At 41.8% G+C, this 24,094-nt stretch overlaps 1 protein-coding gene across 1 annotated transcript in view; it reads left to right on the plus strand.

Annotated features, from left to right (window-relative positions):
* The first annotated feature begins 1,772 nt into the window (after positions 1-1,772).
* Positions 1,773-24,094, plus strand: part of trpm5 (transient receptor potential cation channel, subfamily M, member 5) — a 28,331-nt gene continuing 6,009 nt past the window's right edge. The window contains exons 1-14 of the mRNA XM_088992211.1: positions 1,773-2,001; positions 7,300-7,364; positions 8,405-8,552; positions 8,616-8,796; positions 11,239-11,405; positions 11,518-11,695; positions 11,999-12,063; positions 13,042-13,227; positions 13,504-13,603; positions 13,680-13,798; positions 14,066-14,413; positions 14,875-15,003; positions 22,818-22,941; positions 23,077-23,222. Of these exons, the coding sequence (XP_088848337.1) occupies positions 1,915-2,001; positions 7,300-7,364; positions 8,405-8,552; positions 8,616-8,796; positions 11,239-11,405; positions 11,518-11,695; positions 11,999-12,063; positions 13,042-13,227; positions 13,504-13,603; positions 13,680-13,798; positions 14,066-14,413; positions 14,875-15,003; positions 22,818-22,941; positions 23,077-23,222 (2,043 nt within the window). The 5' untranslated portion in view covers positions 1,773-1,914. The remainder of the gene's footprint in view (positions 2,002-7,299; positions 7,365-8,404; positions 8,553-8,615; positions 8,797-11,238; positions 11,406-11,517; positions 11,696-11,998; positions 12,064-13,041; positions 13,228-13,503; positions 13,604-13,679; positions 13,799-14,065; positions 14,414-14,874; positions 15,004-22,817; positions 22,942-23,076; positions 23,223-24,094) is intronic.

The following is a 24,094-nucleotide window of genomic DNA, read 5'->3' on the forward strand; positions in this document are numbered from 1 at the left end:
TGTATCAATTTAAATGGTCATTGAGCATATGTTTGTCTGCCTATGTTTTAAGATTTTTCTGAAGCACTATCAGATATTATCTAGATTTTATCCAAACTGAAGCATTAATTGCAAGCTTGCTTTCGGGTTTATCAAGTCTCTTTCGTCTCTGCGGCGTGTAAGATGACAAATGTGACAAAAAGTGTTGCTCACCCTGTTGGCTAGCAGCATTCACTGCTTCAGCTGTGCATGGGCAGCTGGGACATTTCACATTGTGGAAAAATTGATAACTCGATCACTCACTTTTCTTGCGATTATTGCATTTGTCGTTTGTCACCTGTTTCTTTGTTTTGGCATGTATGATGTAGCTGTACCGCTGCTGGGGTCTGCCAGGGTTCTGTCACCTGCTCAATATTACGACCACAGTTGTGCCCTTTGTGATATTTATCAAGTTTGCTGTGTTTACAGGCTTCATATGTGACACAACTCTCTGAAAGCAAATGAGTGGTTATGGCCTTTGCTAAGCCATCACTCAATCATACATTCCATTCAACATGCAAACTCCCTGTGTGGAGTTTGCATGTTCTCCCCGGGCCCGCGCGGGTTTTCACCGGGCAGTCCGGTTTCCTCCCACATTCCAAAAACATGCATGGCTGGCTGACTGAACACTCTAAATTGCCCCAAGGTGTGAGTATGAGTGAGGATTGTTGTTTGTCTCTGTGTGCCCTGCGATTGGCTGGTAATAAATTCAGGTTGCCCACCTCGTGCCTGAAGACGGCTGGGATAGGCTCCAGCACCCCATGCGACCCTAATGAGGATTAAACAGTCTGGAAAATGGATGGTTGTATATTTTAAACACATATTTTATTATGACAATGCTAATTAAGGTGCATCATAACTTTGTATTTTAACGGTTCATTTCTTTCAAACGTTTTCGACGCTTGTCTTATGAAAGCTGGCAGCCCGTTGAACCAGTCCAAGAGCTGCATGCGGGTTGGCCATAGCCATGCAGTAGACTAGAGCATTCCACAAACAAGCAATTGATGACAGTTATTCGTTTTTGGCCATAATAGTTTATTAAAACTGACAACTCCACAAGCATTAATAACATCACAAGCTTTTCATCTCAATAGGCCACATACTGTAAGTACAGCATTTCCCCGAAGTTAACATGTTAAAATGTAAAAGAACAAACCATTTGGAATGTTTAATACTGATTCTGACAATAACAGATGTACAACAATGTACACATTAAATAATGAGAATGAAAAATCATTAAAAAATGAGATGAGACATTAAATAAAAAACAAATAAAAGTAATTATCGGAAACAAGATGCATTTGAAACAAGAACATACAGTGTATAAAATCAACAATGAAACAGACAGATTGGTGATTTGATCAGTGGAAACGCTGTCCATCGTAGCGCTTATCAAGTATGATCTCATTGTCTGTGTAAGCTCTCAGTCGTTGTCCATCGATGAGAAAGCCGCTGTCAAAAGTGAAGGTTTCGGACGTTTCGCCTCCTATCCAAGAGACTTCGTCAGCGTATGATCTCATTGCTTTCCATAAATCTGCATTGGTGGAAAAGGGTTTAGTGCGTTTGCCTTTTGTCGACGTTTTATTCTTGAAAAAAAAATCTGCAAGGAAATAAACGGACAGGTTATTTCGCAGCTAACGTTTTTTTCGATGTTTGATCTTCCGGCTTGAAAGGCGACTTGTTTTTGCTGACAACCACTTTACTGTAAATCCAATAAATCGTGGCAACGTTTCCTACCTGTGATTTTTGTATATTATTTGGACTTGCTGGGAGTCCTTCGCCTCCGGACAGGCGTCACTTCGGCGGCACAATTGGAGATGCCGGGGCAGTTCTGGTCGTTGCCGGCCTCTTCAGTCTCAGCGGGCACGTCCTTATCCACAGCTGCCAAGACGGGAGATGTGGCCTTCGGCTTGGAAGACTTGTAGTCTAAAGCGACGGTGCTCTCAGGAAGGATTTTCGTCCACTCAAACATGCCTGGCAGAGGTTTGTCGGTCTGAAAGTTAAAGTTCCAGCGGTCTGAGTGTTCATGAGATATTTCAACGCTATTTTGGTTCATTTCTCGGTGGAGCTGCTCGTGATCCACCAGGCCAAACAGAGACCTCCGCACGCCGTGGTTCATATTTCCAAAGTCGTTGTTGTTTTTCGGTGTAAGATTTGCAGCATTCAGGAGTCGTAAAACTCCTTTGGTCTTCGGACTCGTATTATTGAAGTACACTGGAGGAGGTTGAGTAGTTTTTCAACAACTTTGCACGAGGCGCTTTTTTAACACGGAAAACCAGGCTGCGGATTGGCTGATGGTCACAGATCAAAGAGCCAACGGGCGGGGTTTGCATAATATATAGAGCAGAATATTAAAAAAAATGATTATTGTTTTCATCACAATCACAATTTTATAAATATCCTCCCAAGTGTATGATTTTCCTATTGAAATCCTTATTTTACTGTATCAAACTAATTACTATCAATAACAACAGCAAGAAAGGTGGCATCTGCCTCAGAGTGCTGCGGTGCACGGTTCCAAACAGGTCTCGCTCTTCATCTGTGCCATTTGAATGTTCTCCCCGTGCCTGTCTGTATGGGTTTTCTTCAGGTACTCCAGTTTCCTCCCACATTCAAAAAAACGTGTATGACAGGTTAATGGAACACAGTAAATTGCCCCCATATTTGATGGTTTTGACCACAAGTTGTTTGTCTCAATGTGCCCTGTGATTGGATGGCAACCAGTTTGGGTGTACCGCTCCTACTGACGATGAGAACTGGGATAGACTCCAGCAGAGAAGCAATGGCTTGCACTGATGGCTCGCTCACCACTGTCCTACACCAGGCCTGGCCAACCCGCGGCTCTTTGGCTGATTTCATGCAGTTCTTCATATAGCTATATTTTACGTTTTAAGACTCGCGCTGAATATTCGAAAAGTCTTGTGTTTGAGTTGGTGACGAGTCCTCACCCTACGTCACTGAAGGAACGCCCCTGACCGAAAGAAAGGACTCATTGTACCAGTCCTTCCATCACGTCAAAGCATTTTGCTGTACTTGTTTGGTGTTAAATCTTTGTGTTGCACCAAAGAGGCATAAGAGGGTGACAAAGCTCCGTGTAAGGAAAGCCTGTGGAAACGGGCTGATTAATTCCTTACATGGAGCTTTGTCGCCTTTTTCTGCCTCTTTTTGGTGCAACATCCCCGCCCTCTATTGCCTCAAAATGGCACAGAATAAATTCTTTAATCAATTGCAAACATGTATGCTTTCATTTTCAGAACTATTTGAGAAGAATGGCTTGCCTTTATGCTCCACAAAAAAAAAAAAAGTCTCCCACTCTGTTAAAAACTGTCACGTTTTGCAAGGTGGTGATGGCGTGTGCGGATCCCAAAAAGCAGGCAGGAGGGAGCAGGAGGTTGTGTTTGACCAATTGTATTAAAATAAAGTCAGCAAGAACAAAATCTAAAACATCAAAATCATCTGAACAGAAAAAAATACAAAGTATCAAAAGAAAACCAAGTGTAAAAGTCCGCCAAGGTTAAACAATCACATGCACAGCATACAATGCATGTGATTGCAGACAAAGCATGCAACAAACAATGAACCGACACCGGATGGTCGTGCCCGGAGTTCTTTTAAGTGTCACTGATTAAAACGATCAGCACCTGCGAGGCTGCAGGCAGGGCTGACGTCGCTACCCGTTGGTCGCCAATCCGAACGTGGCAGTCCGCCACTGATCGGGACGACCAGCACCTGTGCAGGTGCAGGTGCAGGCGGGGCCGACAGCGCCACCCGTTGGTCGCCAACTAGATCATGACAAAAACGTCCTGTGTTTGTCTTCATATTTTCGTTTCGCTGTGCATTTTTTCCCTGCCATTTTGAGAGCGAACATGAAAAAAAGTTTTATAGCATCTAAAATACCCAAAACACGCAGTATATTTTTATTCAAATGCAAAACACCAATAAAAATGACTTAAAGTGTCCAAAATCTACCAAAAATTGAGCTGTGACTTGGGCATTTTCAGAAAGTCCCGCCCCCTTGTTCCTGATGTCACGCCAAGACGTCTTGCATTGCTGGAGAATCAAAACAATGGCTTCAGATTTGGAGAATATGCTTTCTTGTTACACATCCAGTTATGAATATGATTCAAATAGTTTTGAAGAGGAAAGCATACATATTTGCAATTGATTAAAGAAGTCCTTCCGTGTCATTTTGAGGCATCTGGACTGCAATGTAGCGTTCCAGAAAAGAGGCGGAAAATGGCGACCAAGCTCCCTGTGAGGAATTAATCAGCCCGTTTCCACAGGCTGATAAATTCATTATATGCAGCTTGGTCGCCCTCTTCTGGCTCTTTTTGGTGCAACATGACGTTTTCAGACCAAACAAGCACAGCAAAATGCATTGACGTGATGGAAGGACTGCTACAATGTGTACTTTTTTTTGTTTCGTTCCTTCAGTGACGTCATGTACGGATGTGTTCAAGACAACGAATGCCAGAAGTCCCACTAAGCAACATGCACGCTATTGTAAATAATAATAATAGTAATAATAATAATAATAATACATTTCATTTCAAATCGCCTTTCAAAACTCTCAAGGTCACTTTACAGTCACAGGATTATTATTACATTTTTTTGGGGACTTGGTTGAGCTGAGTTTGTGTGTGTAAGACAGTGTTCTTTGTTGGAAATGTTCCTGTGGTTTTAGTACTCAAGAAGTCAATTTCTGATATTTGTTGATTTTGTATTAAAATGTGATATTTATAATAAATCTGGCTGAGCAGAGGTCTGTATGTGTGAGGGATGGGGCGATGGGGTGTTCATGTGTGCCCATGTTTATGATGTGGCTCTTTGCAGTAACATAGTAAAAAATGACCACCCCTGTCCTACACAGTCAAAATTGACCAGATGTCATCATCGTAAACCCATAAAGCATTTGGAGGGCAATTTCCAGAAAAGTCGATATAGTGTGTTGCTCCTTCTTTCAAATCTTTTGGGCAGTACTTTTTCAGGCATATAATTATTTCATTCATACAAGTAATTCATTTACAGTATTGTTTTGCCAATGTGTGGCTCAACTGTCACTCTTCAATGTGGCACTACATGTGTTTAAATGGTGGTCTCTCTGTTTCCTGTCATTGACGGGGATTATTGATCCAGGGTATGATTCACCCAATGTCACTTGTGAGTTGCAAGGACCTGAATTAGATCAAAGAAAAAAAATGTAGGGGTTTATTGTTTCTGAACTTGGTTTGGAAAAATCAGCTTGCCAGGTCTTCCTGCTTTGAATGTCCCTCATCCCATGATGATTCTGGGCCTTCTTTTTGAATACTGTAAGAGTTGCAGAAAACACATCAACACAAATTCATTTTTATGCTCGTTGAGTTGATACATGTAAAATAATGCATGAAGGCACTTTGAACTTGTAATGCACTGTGTATATATGAGAGAAATATGTTTTGCTGTTCAAATTTAGCCAATTTCTGCAAAGCACAGGTGTTAAACACCCTGGATGGTTAACATCCAAAAAAATCAACTCGAGTAATTAACAACAAAAAAAATAAAAAATAAAACACCTCCAAGCAGCATAATAAAGAGGAGAATGGTGAAGGTAGTCATATCTAAATAACGATCAATGATATGCTTTTCACTTTCTAAACACAAAACTGGAGTCAGTCAAACCACAAATAGCCAATAACTGAAGATGGCTACAATTCAGAACGGGTGAAAACATCTGTTTGGAGGCAACATTATGGACATGTTGATGTATCCCAGTCTGTAGTCTTAATTCTCATTGGCTCAGCAATATGCAAAAGGTGGTGGTATTGGTTTTGTTGCTGTGATGGATCTATTCCTCTTCCCGGTGGCCAGATTGTCTTACACAATCATTTAGAAGTAAACTTCTTCGCCTTCTCTGGTGTATTTAAGGAGGAAAGGACTATTCAGTGATGTTGAGCAGAGATAAATTTCTTGTAAGTACATATTACATCTACTATCTTGTTATCAGAATAATATTTTCACAAAATGTGCCGTGGAGGCTATTTCATGTAATGATATTAGATTCTGCTGTGAGTGAAAATATGGCTTGGTTATCGATGAAAAGGTTTCTTCAGCCGTCATCTGTACTTCTTTGAAGGTGTCGGACGTTTCGCTTCTTATCCCAGCAAACTAAAGTGTGGCTTGGTTACAATATTAAAATTACAGCTCTAAAAATGTCCTTTTTTTAATATTTAGGTAAATCAAAAAAGGCCGTCAACACCCACCGGATAAATACGGTGCAATCTGCTACACAAAGATTGTCAGTGACATGTATTTTGTTTATCCCAATTGTATAATAGTAAAAAAATATAAAAACTACTTATAGTATGATGCATATCAGTTCTACAATTTATAGCACTGTCTTCGGATGGTAGTCAGTGTACACCCCGAACTGGTTGCCAGGGAATCCCACAAAAATCAACTATTACAAAATGACTACTTATACACAAAGAGCAGAATATTTGACAAAATCTATGTATTGAGGATTAGATTGTGCCAGTGTTCTGAATGCTGTGACTATTCAGTGATTAATCCAGTTCGATTGAGTAACTTCAAATGTTGGAAAAGTGGTCTTCAACCAACGGATGTTTTAATTGTTGAGGACAAGTAGAGTGTATTTGTGTGAGTATTATGTGGCTGGTTGTTTCGTCCCCAGTGATTTCATGCAAATTGGATCTTTTGCATTTCCAATGGTCTCATCCTATCTGAGTCAGACATGTAGTCAAATATCTGCTCCCATCACAGCCACCTTCTGTATATTAAAAAAACATCTGAACCAAAATTGACATTCACACTTCATGTATAATGACAAGCTCATTCAGACTCACTGATTAATTTATGGTCCTGAGAGTATTGTCAGCATTGTGCACATATTTACAAATGTAAATAAGACTCAACTAAATAGATCATCTGATATTTATTTCACTCTAGTGAAAAAAAAACACAACCACTGCAACAGTGACAGTTGATTTGAAACAAGACATCATATCATAAAATGACTGAACATAGTCCTCTTTGAGAATTGATCAGAAGGATTTGATTTAGAAACTTGGCATCCAAGAGTGAGCTTTGGTGCTTTGCGAATTTCAAGTTCAAACACGTGCTAAGCACTGCTTTGCATATGAAGCATGGATGGAAATTCTGCCAATTTTGCATTGACCACAAATGCCTCGAAGAACCTTTTGTTATGTGAAAAGTGTGATGAATGACTTATAATTGGTTTATAAGGGAAGCGGTTATTCTACTGAATTGTTTGCTTTTTTGTAGGGGCTACAGTCAAAGACCAAATGCCTGCAATGTGGAAACATGCTGAAATGGTCAGAAGAGCACTGGTGTGTCAAGCCATCGAGTTAATCTTTCCTTCCATCCTTCCTTCCTTCCTTCCTTCCTTCCTTCCTTCCTTCCTTCCTTCCTTCCTTCCTTCCTTCCTTCCTTCCTTCCTTTCTTTCTTTCTTTCTTTCTTTCTTTCTTTCTTTCTTTCTTTCTTTCTTTCTTTCTTTCTTTCCTTTTCCTTCCATTTGTTCTTCCATCAATGCATTCATGAGTTTCAGTTTTTTTCTTTATATGCGACACAGAGGAGCAACAATAACCCTCTCGTCCCCCACCCTCCACCTGTCTCACACCGGAAAGATTCTGGGTTTAAATGTTGTGATTAGAATAAGCAGGAACAAAAAGAGATGGGGCAGCCCAGTAGTCGAGTTGTTCGCAGTACAGAGGTCCCGGGTTCAATACCAGATCCAGTTTGCAGAGTTTGCATGTTCTCCCCAAGCCTGCGGGTTTTCCCCGGCTCCTCCAGTGTCCTTCCCCATTCCAAAAATATGTATGGCAGATTGATTGACCACTCCAAATTGGCCCTCGGTGTGAGTGTGAGTGTGAATCGTTCGAAAGGCAACTGGTTCAGGGTGTCTTCCGTCTAATGGCCGAAGAGGACTGGGATAGGTTCCAGCTTCCCATGAGGATAAATGGATTGGAGAATGAATGAATGAATGAATGAATGAATGAAAAGGGATGGATCGATATTACCAAAAAAGGAAAGCATTAAAACCCATGCCATAATGTGTTTGCTTGAGATAAACATTTGCTGCTAACTTAAATGAAACCATCAAAAAGCCTGTCCTCACACATAACCGGTTTTTTAAATGTGGTCCGAATCCGGGGTACCCATGTAGGTATGTGGAAGCCCGGCAAACTTTACACTGGGCGTTAGGAACCCAGATTTGAACCCACAACCTCAGAACTGTGTGGCAGATGTGCTAACCAGTCATCCACCCTGGCACACGGTTAATATGTGTGGTCTGTATTATTTGGCTGTTTATGATTATCAATTTCAGAACATAATCTGTTAAAAATTTTGACTTTTCATGTTCATCAGTATGCTCCAGGGTTGTTCATGCTGCTCTACAGAGGATGAGATGTTGCAAAATGTAAGAGACCGAAAAAGAAGCGGAATCAATAATTACTGGCCAGCTGAAAGTGTGGGTGACATTGACTTCATTGGCACCTTTAAGACAAAAGGAAAGGTAGACAACATAACACGGTTAGGGAGCCAGAACATTGCTTTATCCTCTTCTCTTTTCTTGTAGTTTATGAGGGTGCTAGTTAATAGCGACCCAGCGGTCATCTTCCAGATGCTGACAGAGGAGTGGGGACTAGCTCCTCCACACCTGGTAGTTGCTTTAGTGGGAGGAGATGAGTTGGTTCAGATGAAGCCATGGCTCAGGGACACTCTCAGAAAAGGTCTTGTGAAAGCTGCACAAAGCACAGGTTGGTATATAGAGCCAAACAAGCTTTCAGTCTGTGGAGGTCACAGACTGATGCTTCTAAGTACAGTGGGTCCTCGGTTTACGAACCCCTTGACTTACGAACTTTTCGGTTTACAAACGTTACATTTATAAAAAAAATTGCTTGGCATACGATCTATTTTTCGGGATACACATGTAGCTGCCACGATGAGTAATGTGTCGTTCGTGAATGAGCCCGTTCTCCAAACAAGGAAATGGCAGCTGACTTTTTTGTCCTCTATTCCCCGCCCCAGTCGTCGGTTAAAGCCACGTGATTGGTCAAGAATCCAACAGTGGGGGATGCAGTTATAGACAAAGAGAGAGTGAGGCCGTTCTCCCAAAAACAAAATGGTGTCTTCGGTTAAAGCCACGTGATTGGTCACTAACCCAGCAGCACATCCATCGCAGTGCAGCAGGCCACAGCAGCCTTAAGGCACAGCGACATTGTGGGACACGTCCAGCTAGGAAGAGGGGGGTTTGGCCTTACAAATAAACCATCTTGGCGTAAGGCCTCAACATCGGAAAGAAGGAAAATGGTGATGGAAGAGGTGCGCCGCCAAGAGGAAGCTGAAAGAACTGCAAAGGCTGTCTATCTTGCCAAGCAGGGACAATGGATGAAGTGGGAAAGCCTGGAGAAGAGAAAGATCAGCTGGAGGGATCTCTGGTTAATGGAGGCAAGCAACATCAGCTTCATCATCAGACCCATCAATGATGATCTCCCATCTCCGAAAAACCTCCACCAATGGTTTGGCGCAGATCCAACCTGTGATATCTGTCGAACTCCAGGAACTCTCGAACACATCCTGACCGGTTGTAAGACCAGCCTCAAAAGGCCGCTGCACCTGGACGCACAACCAGGTACTGAAGAGTTTGGCAGTTGTCCTTGAGAGCAAGAGAAATACCATCAACTCCTTGCCAATGAGAGCCACCCCTTCCAGCACAGTACCATTGACTTTCATCCAAGAGGGACAGGAAAAGCCCAACCATCCTCCTGCCAAACCAGATGTTGGACAGCTATCCAGGGCCCGCGATTGAGAGATGCGGATTGACATTGGCCAGCAATTGGTTTTCCCAGCGGAGATTGCAGCCAACACCCTAAGACCAGACTTGGTGCTCTGGTCCCCTTCAATCAAGGCTGTCTACATCACAGAACTCACAGTCCCATGGTAAAACTCGGTTAAAGAGGCCTATGAGCGCAAGAAGCTGCGCTACACGGAAATCGCAGTGGATGCGCAACAGCGAGGATGGAAAGCTAAGGATATCCAATTGAAGTTGGATGCAGAGGGTTTGTGACTTCCTCCACCATCAGGCTGCTAAAAGACCTGGGTATCCATGGACAGGCTCTGCAGCACAGTTAGATCAGTCTCTGAAGCGGCAGAAAGAAGAAGCCAGTGGATCTGGATGAAGAGGAAGGACCCTTGTTGGGCTCATAAAACAGCAACGAAAGACACAACATCCCCCCACCCCCACCAGCTTCTCAACATCTGATTGGGCATGGGACACAAGCGCGGGCGTGATAAACCTGTTGCTGGCCACTATCGATGAGGGTGTCTAGTGACGAAAGGCCGAAACACCCAATGATTTTTTTGGCACACTACTGACGATGTGTCCCAAATTCACAACCTTCCCATCCCTGAGGCACAGCTCCCACACCACTCAACATCAAGGCTAATTTCATGTGAGGACCATTCATTGGCACAAACGGACAGAACAACATCACGTCCAGTGTTTCATGATTCTTGTAACCATTATGAAGCGATATCATCAATAAAGACTGTAGAAGAACAAATATCCATGTGATATCCCAAGATGCATCAGACTCATCACTAAAAAGTATTGGAAGGCCAGATTGGATTTTGCAAATTAGCACAGTGGAGCTACATACGTTTTAGGACAAAGTCTCGTGGACTAATGAGAACAAGATTAGCCTCTACCAAAAAGAAGGACATGGCAAAGTTTGGTGAAAGAATCAGGAAGGAAGGGATCTTGGTAGACATAAGCTCATCAGTGTCAGTAAGGCATGGTGGAAGTACTGTATATACTGCATATGCATGCATATATATATATATATATATATATATATATATATATATATATATATATATACAGTAAAGTCTCGTTATATCGATATTCAAGGGAGTCCGAAAAAATATCGATATAACCGGGACTATCGATATATCCGACCCTGTTTGCATGTAATTTTCTCCGTGCGTGTATAGAAATAGTATCGATATAACCGGGACTATCGATATATCCGATATCGATATAACGAGACTTTACTGTATATATATATATATATATATATATATATATATATATATATATATATATATATATATATATATATATGTGTGTGTGTGTGTGTGTGTGTACAGTACTTGTATATACTGGGACAAAATCATGAAGTGCCGTCTCTATGCTCTAGGGGCATGGATTTTGACTAATGGCCTTCGATTTGGCATCACCAAACACTTGGGTCAGGCTGTACAAGATCACTCCTTGGCCAGCACATCAGCAAAGGTTCGTGTCGTGGCCATTGGCATCGCACCCTGGAACATGATCCACAACCGAGAGGCACTACTCACCGCTAAGGTGCCTAAGTGCACACAACAAACATGCAATGGAGGAAAAAAATGACACATTTCTGAGTAAATACAGTACCCAAACATGTTTTTTTCAAGTCATTTGCATTTCTCCCTTTAAGTTAGGTGTGCCAGCAGCATACAAGCCCAAGGACTTGCCGCATGGGTCCGTTTATTCCCTGGACAACCACCACTCTCATTTTGTGCTGGTGGAGGAAGATCCAAACAAACCCGGGGCCACAAGTGAAATCAGAGTGAAGCTGCTCAAACACATTTCTCTTCAGCGCACAGGCTATGGTGGTAAATAAATCTGTGGAAATACATGGCTAAACAAATACAGTAAAGTCTCGTTATATCGATATCGGATATATCGACAGTCCCGGTTATATCGATACTATTTCTATGCATGCACGGAGAAAATTACATGCAAACAGGGTCGGATATATCGATAGTCCCGGTTATATCAATATTTTTTCGGACTCCCTTGAATATCGATATAACGAGACTTTACTGTATGTAATAACAATATCTTATTTGAACTGTTAAAAGCACTGCAAACCTACAAGAACATTGAATCGGATCAAGTGTGACTTTGTTTTAAAGGTGCAGGAAGTTTTGAGATCCCTGTTCTTTGTCTATTGGTCCATGGTGAACCTCGTATCCTAAAGGTTGGTCTAATTGGTTGTTTGTTGTTGTTTTTCAAAAATATTATTTCTGGTCTCATTTGCACAATCTTCTTCTTTTCCTTTCGTCTTTTCCCCTCAGGGGTCGCCACAGCGAATCAATGTCCTCCATCTATCCCGGTTTTGTGGATCCTTGTGCATCCTTGCTGTGCATCCTTGCTGCGACTGATCTTCATTTCTCTCCTTTCCAGGGCATATCTCCACGTCTCTAGTTTCTCCGCCACCTGTTCCCTGTTCTCGCTTCATCCTCTTCAATGCCCTCCTCACTTCATCCTTGCTAATGCTTGCTACGTCTTGGTCCACAACACTCACGTCTTCTACTCTTTGTTCCTTCTCATTTTCCTCATCATCAATTCTTCAAAGTACTCTTTCCATCTTGCCATCACACTACTGGCACCTGTTAATACATTGCCATCTCTATCCTTAATCACCCGAACCTGCTGCAGGTCTTTACCATTTCTGTCTCTCTGTCTTGCCAGCCTGTAAAGATCAGTCTCACCTTCCTTGCTGTCCAGCCGAGCATACAAGTCAACATAGGCCTCTTGTTTGGCCTTTGCCACTTTTACTTTCACCGTGCGCTGCATCTCCTTGTACTGCTGTCTCCTCTCGTCCGTCCTCTCAGTGTCCCACTTCTTCTTTGCTAACCTCTTTCTCTGTATACACTCCTGCACCTCCCCATTCCACCATCAAGTCTCCTTATCTACCTTTCTTCCACCCGATACAATCAAGCTCTTTATTCATTATTCTTATACTTACATTACTGTATTGCTTTTTATTATACATGCGAGATGTCTTTTGAAAGAAATTGCCATCAAGTTATTTTCAGACAGTGAACACAGTTATATATCAAATAATCAGATGAGGACTACAAATTACCCTTGAATATTGTGCATGATTCTTTGAGATGTGCTAAACAGTGTGTGAGCCTGACACGAGACAACAACAATTTGTCCTTTCCTGCAGCGGATGTGCAAAGGCATTGGTAACTCGACACCGTGGCTTATTCTAGCAGGCTCAGGAGGAGTGGCTGACATCCTCGTCACACTCATGAACCGGGGCTCCTGGGATACAGACAATGTGCATGAGCTACTGCTGGACACCTTTCCAAACACTTACCACAGCACGGACATACGAAACTGGGTCAAGCTGGTGAGGGTGATGTGTTGCGCGTGGAGGCGAGCATACGGTTATGAATGTCAAAAGGCTTAAACAATTGCCCGCAAAATAGAACAGGCGGGAAAGAGAGCAGCTAAAATGGGAGTCCCTACATCCATATTTGTACGTGATGTCCCAATTATGAATTACAAGAGAGATAAAACTATTTATAGTCTTATTTTTGGAAAAAGATCATGAAACAACCACAAATTGTGTTGTGAAGTATTACAAATCACTTTATGTAATTTGCGTGTGTCATCCACAAATCAGATCCAGAAAATACTGCATCATGGGCATCTGCTCACTGTCTATGACCCTGAGCAAGAGAGCTCTGAGTTGGACACAGTCATCCTCAAAGCACTTGTCAAAGGTAACACAGTTTTTATGAGAAACACTATTCAGAATATTAGTCAGTCACACTGTCTGTGTTGCATGACTCGTGTAAGCTTGTAAGAGTCAAAGTCAAGAAGCCCAAGACTTTCTTGATGAACTCAAGCTGGCTGTGGCCTGGAACCGAGTCGACATTGCCAAGAGTGACATCTTCAATGGAGATGTGGAATGGAAGGTGAAAGGCATCCAATGATCTTTAATTCATATACCTGCAACATATTTAACAAATGGGTATATTGTATCTGTATTTAGTTTAATAGAGTGCAGAACCAGTCAGCGATAATGAGTAGTTAAGACTTCTGAAGTTAGTTCAGAGTCTATATAAAATAGACTTATATTAGACTGCCTTAAATCGGCGAAGTAATAAATAATGGGTAGAAATGAATAACCCAAATTTATCAATTACATTTACATCGCTGCACCTCTAACATTGTATGTGCAGGCATGTGACCTTGAAGAGCTGATGATGGATGCACTTATTAATGACAAACCAGACTTTGTACGTCTTTTTGTCGACAACGGCGTTAACCTGGGCGAGTTCCTCACCTACGGACGTTTACAGGAGCTTTACTGGTCTGTGTCTGAAAAGAGTCTCCTGCATAACCTACTTCTCAAAAAATATGAAGAGAAGCTGCGTCTGCTTGGTACTAGAAGGACACCTGGGCCTCCCGGGCAGCACATGTCCGAGCAAGGGGAACGGAAACCCCGTTTCACACTTTATGAGGTGGCCAAATTACTCAAAGACTTTCTTCATGACTCCTGCAAAGGCTTTTACCAAAGGATTCCCACAGTGAGTGTATACAGGTTCTTTATGATATACTGGTTATTTATATTGAAGATAAGCAAATATTATGACGCACAAAAAATAAATACAAACATAAAGGCAAATTTACAGTTTAACGCATTCAGACAAAAGGTAACAAAATGTGCTTCACATCATTAAAATATTACTTGTCACCACTCATTCAAAACCACTTACAAGAATTGCTCCAGCAGACTCACTCTGAGGTCCAAGCCCGTGTGGTTGATGTCATTATATTTCATTTAAATTTAACAACAGCGTTCATCCAACTCAGCTCAGATAATTATTGTAGAAATGAATTAATGGAATGTATGATGATGATAATGATGAAGACGATGATGATGAGCCCACACTGAATTCAATGACAAAATAGTGAAAACTAAGTGTATTTGAATGTTATGCTCTAGTCTAGATGCATGAACTACAAGCAGGTTGTGTTTGCTCTCCAGGAAAAACCTATAAAAGGGCAGAAGAACCTGGCAGAATTGGAAGAGCGTTGTCAACATCCTTGGAGGGATCTTTTCCTCTGGGCGGTCCTTCAGAATCGACAGCAGATGGCGAACTACTTTTGGGCCATGGTGTGTCTTGTCATTTAATTTCCATCACAAGGCAGTGTAGTTCATTCTGCAAGCATGTGCATGGTGATGAGAAATGAAAGAACCAAAACAACTATTCAAATTTGAATGATAATTCTATGGAGGACGTTTTCTGGCATGATAGAGTGTTTGATACGGGCTATCACTGTGCAGCTATTCACACGGTAAGTCCCATTTTTACTAAACAGGGCCACTGATAAAACTCCATCTTCAGAACTAGGATCAATATAAGAGTTTTTATACCTTTGGCAGTAATAAAAGGCCATGCTTCAGAGTGGATATCGTTAATGAGAAACATTGCTAGACATGGAAGTTTAGATTGATGAATACAGTAAAGTCTCGTTATATCGATATCGGATATATCGATAGTACCGGTTATATCGATACTATTTCTATGCACGCACGGAGAAAATTACATGCAAACAGGGTCGGATATATCGATAGTCCTGGTTATATCGATATTTTTTCGGACTCCCTTGAATATCGATATAACGAGACTTTACTGTAGTTTAAATGACACCAAACAACAACATTGTTTTCTGCCGTTGTTTTTTTGTGTTGTTTTTAAGGAAGCTTTTATTTTTTCATTGCCCTTTCCTGGACTCAGCCAAGCAATTACTACAATCCTTCAAGTTGGCACCCCTGTGTGCACTTTCCCTGCATTTCTTTCATATATTAGCTGAAGTTATGGAAATTTCATTCAGAGTGTGTACATTCCTCCACCACTAATAGTCCACATCAACATACTGGCACCATTTGAAGCATCTCTTAGGTTGCAAGCATTAAAATATTCTAATTATCTTTACAGCATGCAAATACATTTTCTCATCTATGTGCACATAATGTGATACACAGTACATTATAGCGGTAATATAATGTACACTGTTTTGTTTTTTTTTCCTTTGGGGACAACTAAATCTTTTTAGCACGTTCAAGAACAATTTAAGTTACTGAAGAACTGACAGCGCCATTCCTATTATAGCCAGGTGAGATCAAGTTCTGCCTTTGTGCTATTTCATTTCTTTCCATTCCATTTTCCATGCACCCGTATCTGACCATAGTGGGATAGATCATGCTTGAACCATTCCAAAGGATACTGTGATGAGCTAAATGTGGCTCACATTGTAATGTTGAAACTTCGCTTCTGTGTTATATATCTGCACAGCTATTCACATTGAAACATGTTCAAAAACCCATCAGACTCAATTTTGATTTACATGCTTAAAGAAGTGCATATATATCAGTTTATCCACATCCTACAGCATCCGCCCAAAGAGCTTTACAAAGCCTCATGCAAACTAACAGGATTTGTCAAATCTATTAAACTGTTAAGAGTTAAAAGGCCCAAAAATTGAAATGCTGCATCTTGACCAGAAACCTGTGTCACATTATAGTCACAAGGTACAATCCTGGTGGATTAATGTGCCTTGTAATTTCAAGGACAGAGCTTCAGAGTGGCCAGGTGTTGCCAAGGCTACCACACAGAGAGGGGACATTTTTAATATCTGTGGTATTCCTCTCATTTTCACTTGTATGCAGTCTTCCTTAGACCCATAGATACGCTGCTGTTTTTTTAATTAACTCCATATTTAAATAAGCAATGTACAATTGTTATTACAAACAAAATCACAAAAGTAATTGTTTTTCAAATTACCCACAGTCAATGTTTCAGTTAATGAAATAGCAAATAAATACCAATCTTGTGTACAATTTTACAATACAAGCAAAAGAAAACTAAGTAAAAGGCAACATTTCGAATTGTGAAGTATTAATATACTATTGTGTTGTGCTTTTAAATATGAATTGAATGAATGAGCCACTGATTGTATGATGCAAAATGATATCTGCCATCTGTGACAATGGATCTTTCTTAGTGTCGGTTAGCTAATGAATCTGAAATTTACTTTATCTTGTAAATTAAGATGAACAAAAGGTTTAATTTTAAGCAGATTCTTTACTTACACGCAGTGTAGGTGTTCAAACAACAACAAACGAACAAAAGGTTGCTTTTATCTGATAATTATTCCTGTTTGATTACACGTGTGACGGGAACTGTTCTGGTTCCGAAAGAATTTAAAATCTGACTGTGGACGCACATACGGCCACCTGAGATGTACGTAGTATCAGCCTGGCCACACTGCTGATTTATTTTATTTTATTTTATTTTATTTTTATTCTACACCCCGATGTATCCTTGTGGAAGCCAAACCCAAGTTGCTATCCTCCTCCTCCTCTCCTCCTGGGCAGTCTGTCGCCATGAAGGACTTGCCACCCATCTCGCGTCCTACATCTGGCACGACTCTCTTTGGTGCCTCGTGAGGTTCCTCACCAACATTTCCTTTACAAAACTCCCGCAAGTCCCTGTTTTCCTTCCACGACCCCTCTCGCCCCTGCTCTCAGTCCTCACCTCTCCTCTCTCTTTGCTCTTTCACACTCTCTCACGTGTCTGGCATAATTTACTTTCTTCATCCATCTTTTACACCCTCCTTTCTCCTTCCTCTTCATATTCTACCCTGTGCAGCTCCTTTCATGACTTGTCCTATTATCCTTATCTAAAATCCAAACTTTGATTATCATTCACTCGATGCATTCACTTTTCATGCATTGTCACAGGCCTTCTCTGCTTCTGTTTATTTTCCTACACCCCTCATATCTACATTCTAACCTATCATTCATACTCCTAACATTCCTCTCCAACCGTACCTCATTCCTTCCCTATTTAGGGCTTGAGGGCATGAGGTTTGGCCCTTCTTACCTTCCCATTCATACAAATGATCCATGTGTTCACTCTCTTCTACATTCTTCTCTGTCTCTCATTAGTCTCTCCACCTCTATCGGGTCTTTAGCTGGATTCCTGTTTACTTCCTTCCAATAAGAATAAGAATATGTCTTCTGCTTGCATCCCATCATCTTCCTTATTCTTTCCAGGTCCTTCTTCCAACACCCTAACACCATCGCTGTCGTCAAGTAGTTGTTAGTCAAAGTCAAAGTCAGCTTTATTGTCAAATATGCTAATATGCATGACATACAGCACAGATGAAATTAATGTCCTCTCGGACCCAGCGTGCAAAACAATCAAAGCACTTATAACATGGCTAAAAAGACATACAATTGACAACAGACAATACATGTAATTTCTGTATGTAAAGTGAGGGAGTGTCGTCTGGAAAGTGAGGCAGTGACGTATGTAAAGTGAGGTAGTGACATATGTAAAGTGAGGAAGTGACGTAATGTAGTAATGCAAAAACAACCAACAAGAAAGGGTTGAAGTGAGGTCTTGGAAAAAAAAATGAGAAAGAACAGAAAAATAGAGTTCAGGATGATCGTACAGCATGTAGCGTGTACTCAGAGTTCGGTGAGTGTGGCAGTGGGAATGGGCAGGCTGGGCAGGGCTGGGAGGGAGTTGAGTCTCCGGACTGCCTGGTGGCAGAAACTGTCCTTGAGCCTGCTGGTCTTGGCTCGGAGACTCCGCGGTCTCCTACCCGATGGCAGCAGGCTGAAGAGGCTGTGGGAGGGGTGTGAGGGATGGCCAACGATCCTGATGGCTCTGCGGGTGAGGCGGGTGTTGTAGATGTCCTGAAGGGGGGGGAGAGAGACACCGATGATCTTCTCAGCTGTCCTCACGATGCGCTGCTGAGTCTTTCGGCAGGACACGGTGCAGGCGCCGTACCACACGGTGATACAGCTGGTCAGGATGCTCTCAATGGTACCGCGGTAGAAGGAGGTCGTGATGGGGGTCGGGGCTCCAACTCTTTTGAGCTTGCGGAGGAAGTACAGGCGCTGGTGGGATCTCTTGGCCATTGATGCCGTGTTGTGGCTCCAGGACAGGTCTTCGGATATGTGCACTCCCAGGAACTTGGTGCTGCTCACTCTCTCCACTGCAGCACCGTCGATGGTTAGTGGAGCATGCTGGGGGCGCACTCTCCTGAAGTCCACAACAATCTCCTTCGTCTTCTCCACATTCAGACGGAGATTGTTGTCCTTGCACCACGTGGCCAGGCGGCTGACCTCGTCCCTGTAGGCTGTCTCCTCGTCGTTGTTGATGAGGCCCACCACAGTCGTGTCATCCGCAAACTTTATGAAGAGGTTGGAGCTGGGTGATGATGGTGAGCAGTCGTGCGTGAGCAGAGTGAAGAGGAGGGGGCTCAGCACACACCCCTGGGGGGCCCCTGTGTTCAGCGTGATGGTGCTGGAAGTGTTGTCGCCAACTCTGACTGCCTGTGGTCTCCCCGTCAGGAAGTCCAGCAGCCAGTTGCACAGGGAGGTGCTGATCCCCAGTTTGCTCAGTTTATCGGTGAGCTGTTGGGGGATGATTGTGTTGAATGCTGAGCTGAAGTCGCATCATATGTCCAATCCTTTCCAACACTCGCCTCTTGATCTTCCACTCGATAGATTTCACTCGTAACATTTTCCTTACATCATACATGTTTACTTGTGTTTCATGCGCCTGTCTCAACAGTTCTCCATTCCAATTACTCCACACAAATTTGCAAAAAAAAAATTTGCTGCTGTGAAATGTAAATTTCTCCACTGCGAGACTAATAAAGGCAAATCCAATCCAATCCAATCCAAATCTATAGCATTTGATGAGATGAGACCTTTATTTGTCTCACATTGGAAAATTTATAATTTATGGCAGCAAAGTTGTGAAAGGAAGAGAAAATTTGAAAATTATAGAATATCTTGTTTTATATCCTTCCTCCCCCCCCCCCCCCCCCCCCCCCCGACCCCCATCCCCTTTCAAATTGCTGCTGTGGACTCCAAATTTCCCCATTGTGGGACGAATAAAGGTGTTTCTGATTCTGATTTTTCTGAAATTAAAAAGAATAAGTAGAAAACGAAATATAAATGTGCCATCTTGACAAAACAACAACAAAATAAATACTATAATATGACACATTAGACACACACAGTCATTTAATGTTAAGCACTTTTCTGCACCCTCTTTGTTGTCTGAAGTAGTTATAGATGAAAGAGGAGAAGATCAAAGTGTCCTTTTAAACAGTGGGTTAGGGACGTTATGCTTAAAATGTGCACACATCTGCTACAAACTAAATTTTGAAAGCTAACATGAAGCTGTAGCATCCATTGACAAAAAGAGATTGTATCAACTCCTGTCCCACTTAATCCGCTTCTATTCCAAGCCACGACTCACAGTTCCACATACACATTGGCGCTACTTTCTTCTCATCGTCGGCTCCTCAAACCATGTAACCAGCCAACTGCATACTGTCCAACAGCACTGACCTCTCCGCTGAACAAACCGGGGCTGTGAAAAAATACTGTGAAAAATTCTCAATAAAAATGTGCAATAAAACACAAGCGCCCCGGAGCTTTCCAGCATTGGTAGTCAAATGGCAGCGACATTCCACCTAATCAAAAACAGGGTTGGTATACTCATGCTGCCGAAAAGGTGCAATCACCAAACACAGTCTCTTCCTTATTGAATGTCGTGAGCAAACATGCTTACATTCACTGCCAGATGATGTGCACATATGTGTGTGTGCCAGTGCCAGGGTTTTTGTCATTTCCACTCAAATTGTAGGACCCACAGAATATTGAGTATGAGGACTACATAAACATTCAATACAGTGTTAGAAACCTTAGACTATCTTCTTTCAGTTGAAAAAAGCATTAATCGCTATGTTACATGGGTCTGGAGACATTTGAGCTTGAAATGGGGGCGGCTGTACAAAATACAATGCAATACATATACTGTAGATTTATTTAGCGCTTTAACAACAGCTGTAGCTGTAACAAAGCCAACTGCATACTGAAAAGAAGTCTAAGATGGCGCCCGAGTAGGCAGCCGTCAGCAAGTGCTCTCATGAGCCTTGCTTTTTTTGGTTGTTTTTGTCTCGTTTTATGTTTTCTTTTGTCACTTTGTGTTGCTGTGTGTCGTGTGGAATGGATACGGATTGTTTTTCAGCATTTTTGACCACGACATTCATCAAGGAGGAGACTGTGCTGAGCGGCTTTGTTCAGGGGAAAGGTCTGTGCTGTTGGACAGTTTGCGGCTGGATGGATGCATAGATTGAGGAGCCCGCGATAAGAAGAAAGGAGTGTCAGCGCAGAGCGCAGATGCGTGTGTGGAACTGTTGCGGCTTGGAATTGAAGCAGATTTATGTGGGACAGGAGATGTGAGACAATCTCTTTTCGTCAATTGATGCCACAGCTGCGTGTTTGCTTACAACATTTAGCTTGTAGTCGACGTGCACATTCCACCATGATGTACCTGATCCACTGGTGGAAAGACGCTTTGATCCTCTCCTCTTTCATCTAGAACTGCTTCATGTCATCACAAAGAGGGTACAGCAAGTCCTGAAGAATGAATGTTTTGTTCTTCCATTTGTCATATTGTCTTTGTGCTGTCATATTATTTGTTTCGTTTTTTTTTTTTTTTGTTCTTTTGACTTCAAGACGGCGCCGCGAGATTGGCTGCCTTTCCAGCAGCTCATGTATTTTGTTTTTCTACTTTCATTCCTTTCATCACTTTGCTGCTGTGAAATGTAAATTTCTCCACTGTGAGACTAATAAAGGCAAATCCAATCCAATCCAAAGTGCTAATGTAGACAATAGGCAAATGCTACTCTGTCATGGAAGTTAAAATACATTGCCAGAGGTCTGACCAGTGCGTCATCGCCACCCCTGCAAGAAAAAAAACAAATACATTAATTCAGTAATTGCAGCAAATGAGTTAAAAACAAACCACACCCAGTTTACATGATGCAATAACAACACAAAGTGACAAAACAAAACACAAAAACAACAAAAAAGAAAGGCACTATCTATTTTTGTAGGTTTTTTTTTTCAGATTCTTCTTATACCTTATTCTTGCCTGACAGTCATTCAACACCCTGCTCTCTCCACACACCTGGACCACATTCCCCTTCCAAAAAAAGTCACTTTCAGGCACCCTTTCATGCTCCCCCACAACTTCCCTGCAATTTGGATCGTATTTTTCACATCTGCTTACATGCCAATCCAACTACATAACACGCTGATCTCATCACTTTCTTTCGTTCCAAACTCCAACACCTCCTCCTTATCCTCATTGTTCCTCTCTTTCCACTGATTTAGCACTCTTTTCACTCCCCTTACAGTCTGATGTAGCTCTCCTTTCGGCACCAATATGGCTGTGTCGTCTGCAAACTGACCACCCGTCACTCCCATTTCTTTCGTTTCTGAGCTCCCTTTCTCCCAGCTGTGTTCACCTGCGAAGGACCCACCTTGTATTCATTTCCACACCACTTCTTTTTTCTCCTGACCCTCTCGTCTGTCTCATCACCGCCAGATGGTAGATGTTTAAGAGGATGGGCGACGTGGAGTATCCATCTCACAGTCCTCTTGCTGGCATCCATGCTTTATTCACACATTCTCTTACCCTTTTTCTTCTTATTTTTCTTCTTCTTCAGCTTCTCTTTTTTAGTCGTCTCTGTTTGGTGCCATGTGATATACAGGGCGTACTAAGCTTATAGATTTATCGTCAGTGCAGTATTCATCCTTGCAAGTAAACGCAAGACACAGATGGCCCATATTTCTGTCAATCATCAGCAAAATTGATGTTGATCAATGACTGTCTCAGAGGTCCATCAGTACTTGACGATGAGTGATGATTAGACGGATGGACGAATACACACTCACATACATAGTTTTGACTTTTTTTGTCATTTGTCAGCAAAACTTGCATCTTTCAGTGGCGGACTGCCGGAACTTCTGTTTTTACTGATGGAATTGCCATCTGTGCAAATTATCATCCCAAGATCGCATGATTCATATGTATTTAATTCATATAGGGACCTGAGGCAGTAGCTGCAGCATTGGCAGGATGTAAGATTCTAAAAGAGATGGCAAGGCTGGAATCTGAGGCTGAGTCTGCACGTAGCATGAAGGAGGCCAAGTATGAACAGTTTGCTCTGGGTGAGTATTACATTGGTTGTTTTTGTGACTGTGGGGTCTTGAGTGAAAAGCTGAAACAAATCAAGACACATATGTATTAAATTTTTTGACATGAGAAAATGGACACTGTTCATGTACTCCCTTGTGTGAGAACAGATGTGTTTGGTGAGTGTTACTCCAACAGTGAAGAGCGAGCTTATGCATTGTTAGTAAGGAAAACGCAATGTTGGAGCAAATCTACAGTCCTCAACCTGGCAACTGAGGCTGATGCCAAGTCCTTTTTTGCCCACGATGGAGTTCAGGTAACAGAACAATTTAAATTCAAAGTGACCGTTTATTTATGTATTTATTTTAATGTTTTCAGTGTACCGGTAGTTACTTCCCTGAAATCAAACCCAATTTGATTAGTCTTGGTACTTTTTCCTCAATTTGTTTGTGTGGAGTAAAAGATGATTTTCAAATTTCAGCTTCAGTTTTACTGCGTGCAGTTTCATGTTCCTCCCACATATCAAAAGCTTTCCTGTTATGTAAATTTTAAATATGGTCAATTATCCATCAATGTGAATGGTTGGTTGTCTATAATTGATGTGCAATTGGCTGGCAACAAGGGTGTAGCTCATTTCTCATCCAATGTCGACTGAGATAGACTCCATCACACCCGCTATCCTATATATAATGAGGACAAAATGGATGAAGGAAAAAATCACAATGCACCTCACAGAGAAAAATAATCATACTGACACAAGACACCATGAATCTACTAATTATTCGATGTTTTGCCCATGACCTGGTGCCCAACTGAGCAGTCTTGGTGCTGATTCAAGTAATGAATAAAGTGTTGTATTAGCACAGCAATGAAGTGGTTCACATAGCTTGTGGTAAAGGTTGATTATGTGTTGTTTTAAAAGAGTTTAGATCACCGGTATCTTAAATCCGACGGCTCTGGCATCATCCGCGACATCCTATGAGGATAAATAGATCGGAAAACGAATGATTGAATGAACAGTAATCTGACTGGAAGGCAGATATTTATTCTTGCTTATACTGTCCCCTAGCGGGAACATTCAAAGGGCCCAAACTTACTAAGTTATATTGAAAAGAAAGATAACAAATGAACGTACGTATTTATTAATTTAGCTACTGATGTACATGTCTATACACCCATTTGTTTATT

Source organism: Hippocampus bargibanti, linkage group LG03 (genome assembly GCF_051943395.1).
Source record: "Hippocampus bargibanti isolate YZ-2025 linkage group LG03, ASM5194339v1, whole genome shotgun sequence".
NCBI classification, from domain to species: Eukaryota; Metazoa; Chordata; class Actinopteri; order Syngnathiformes; family Syngnathidae; genus Hippocampus; species Hippocampus bargibanti.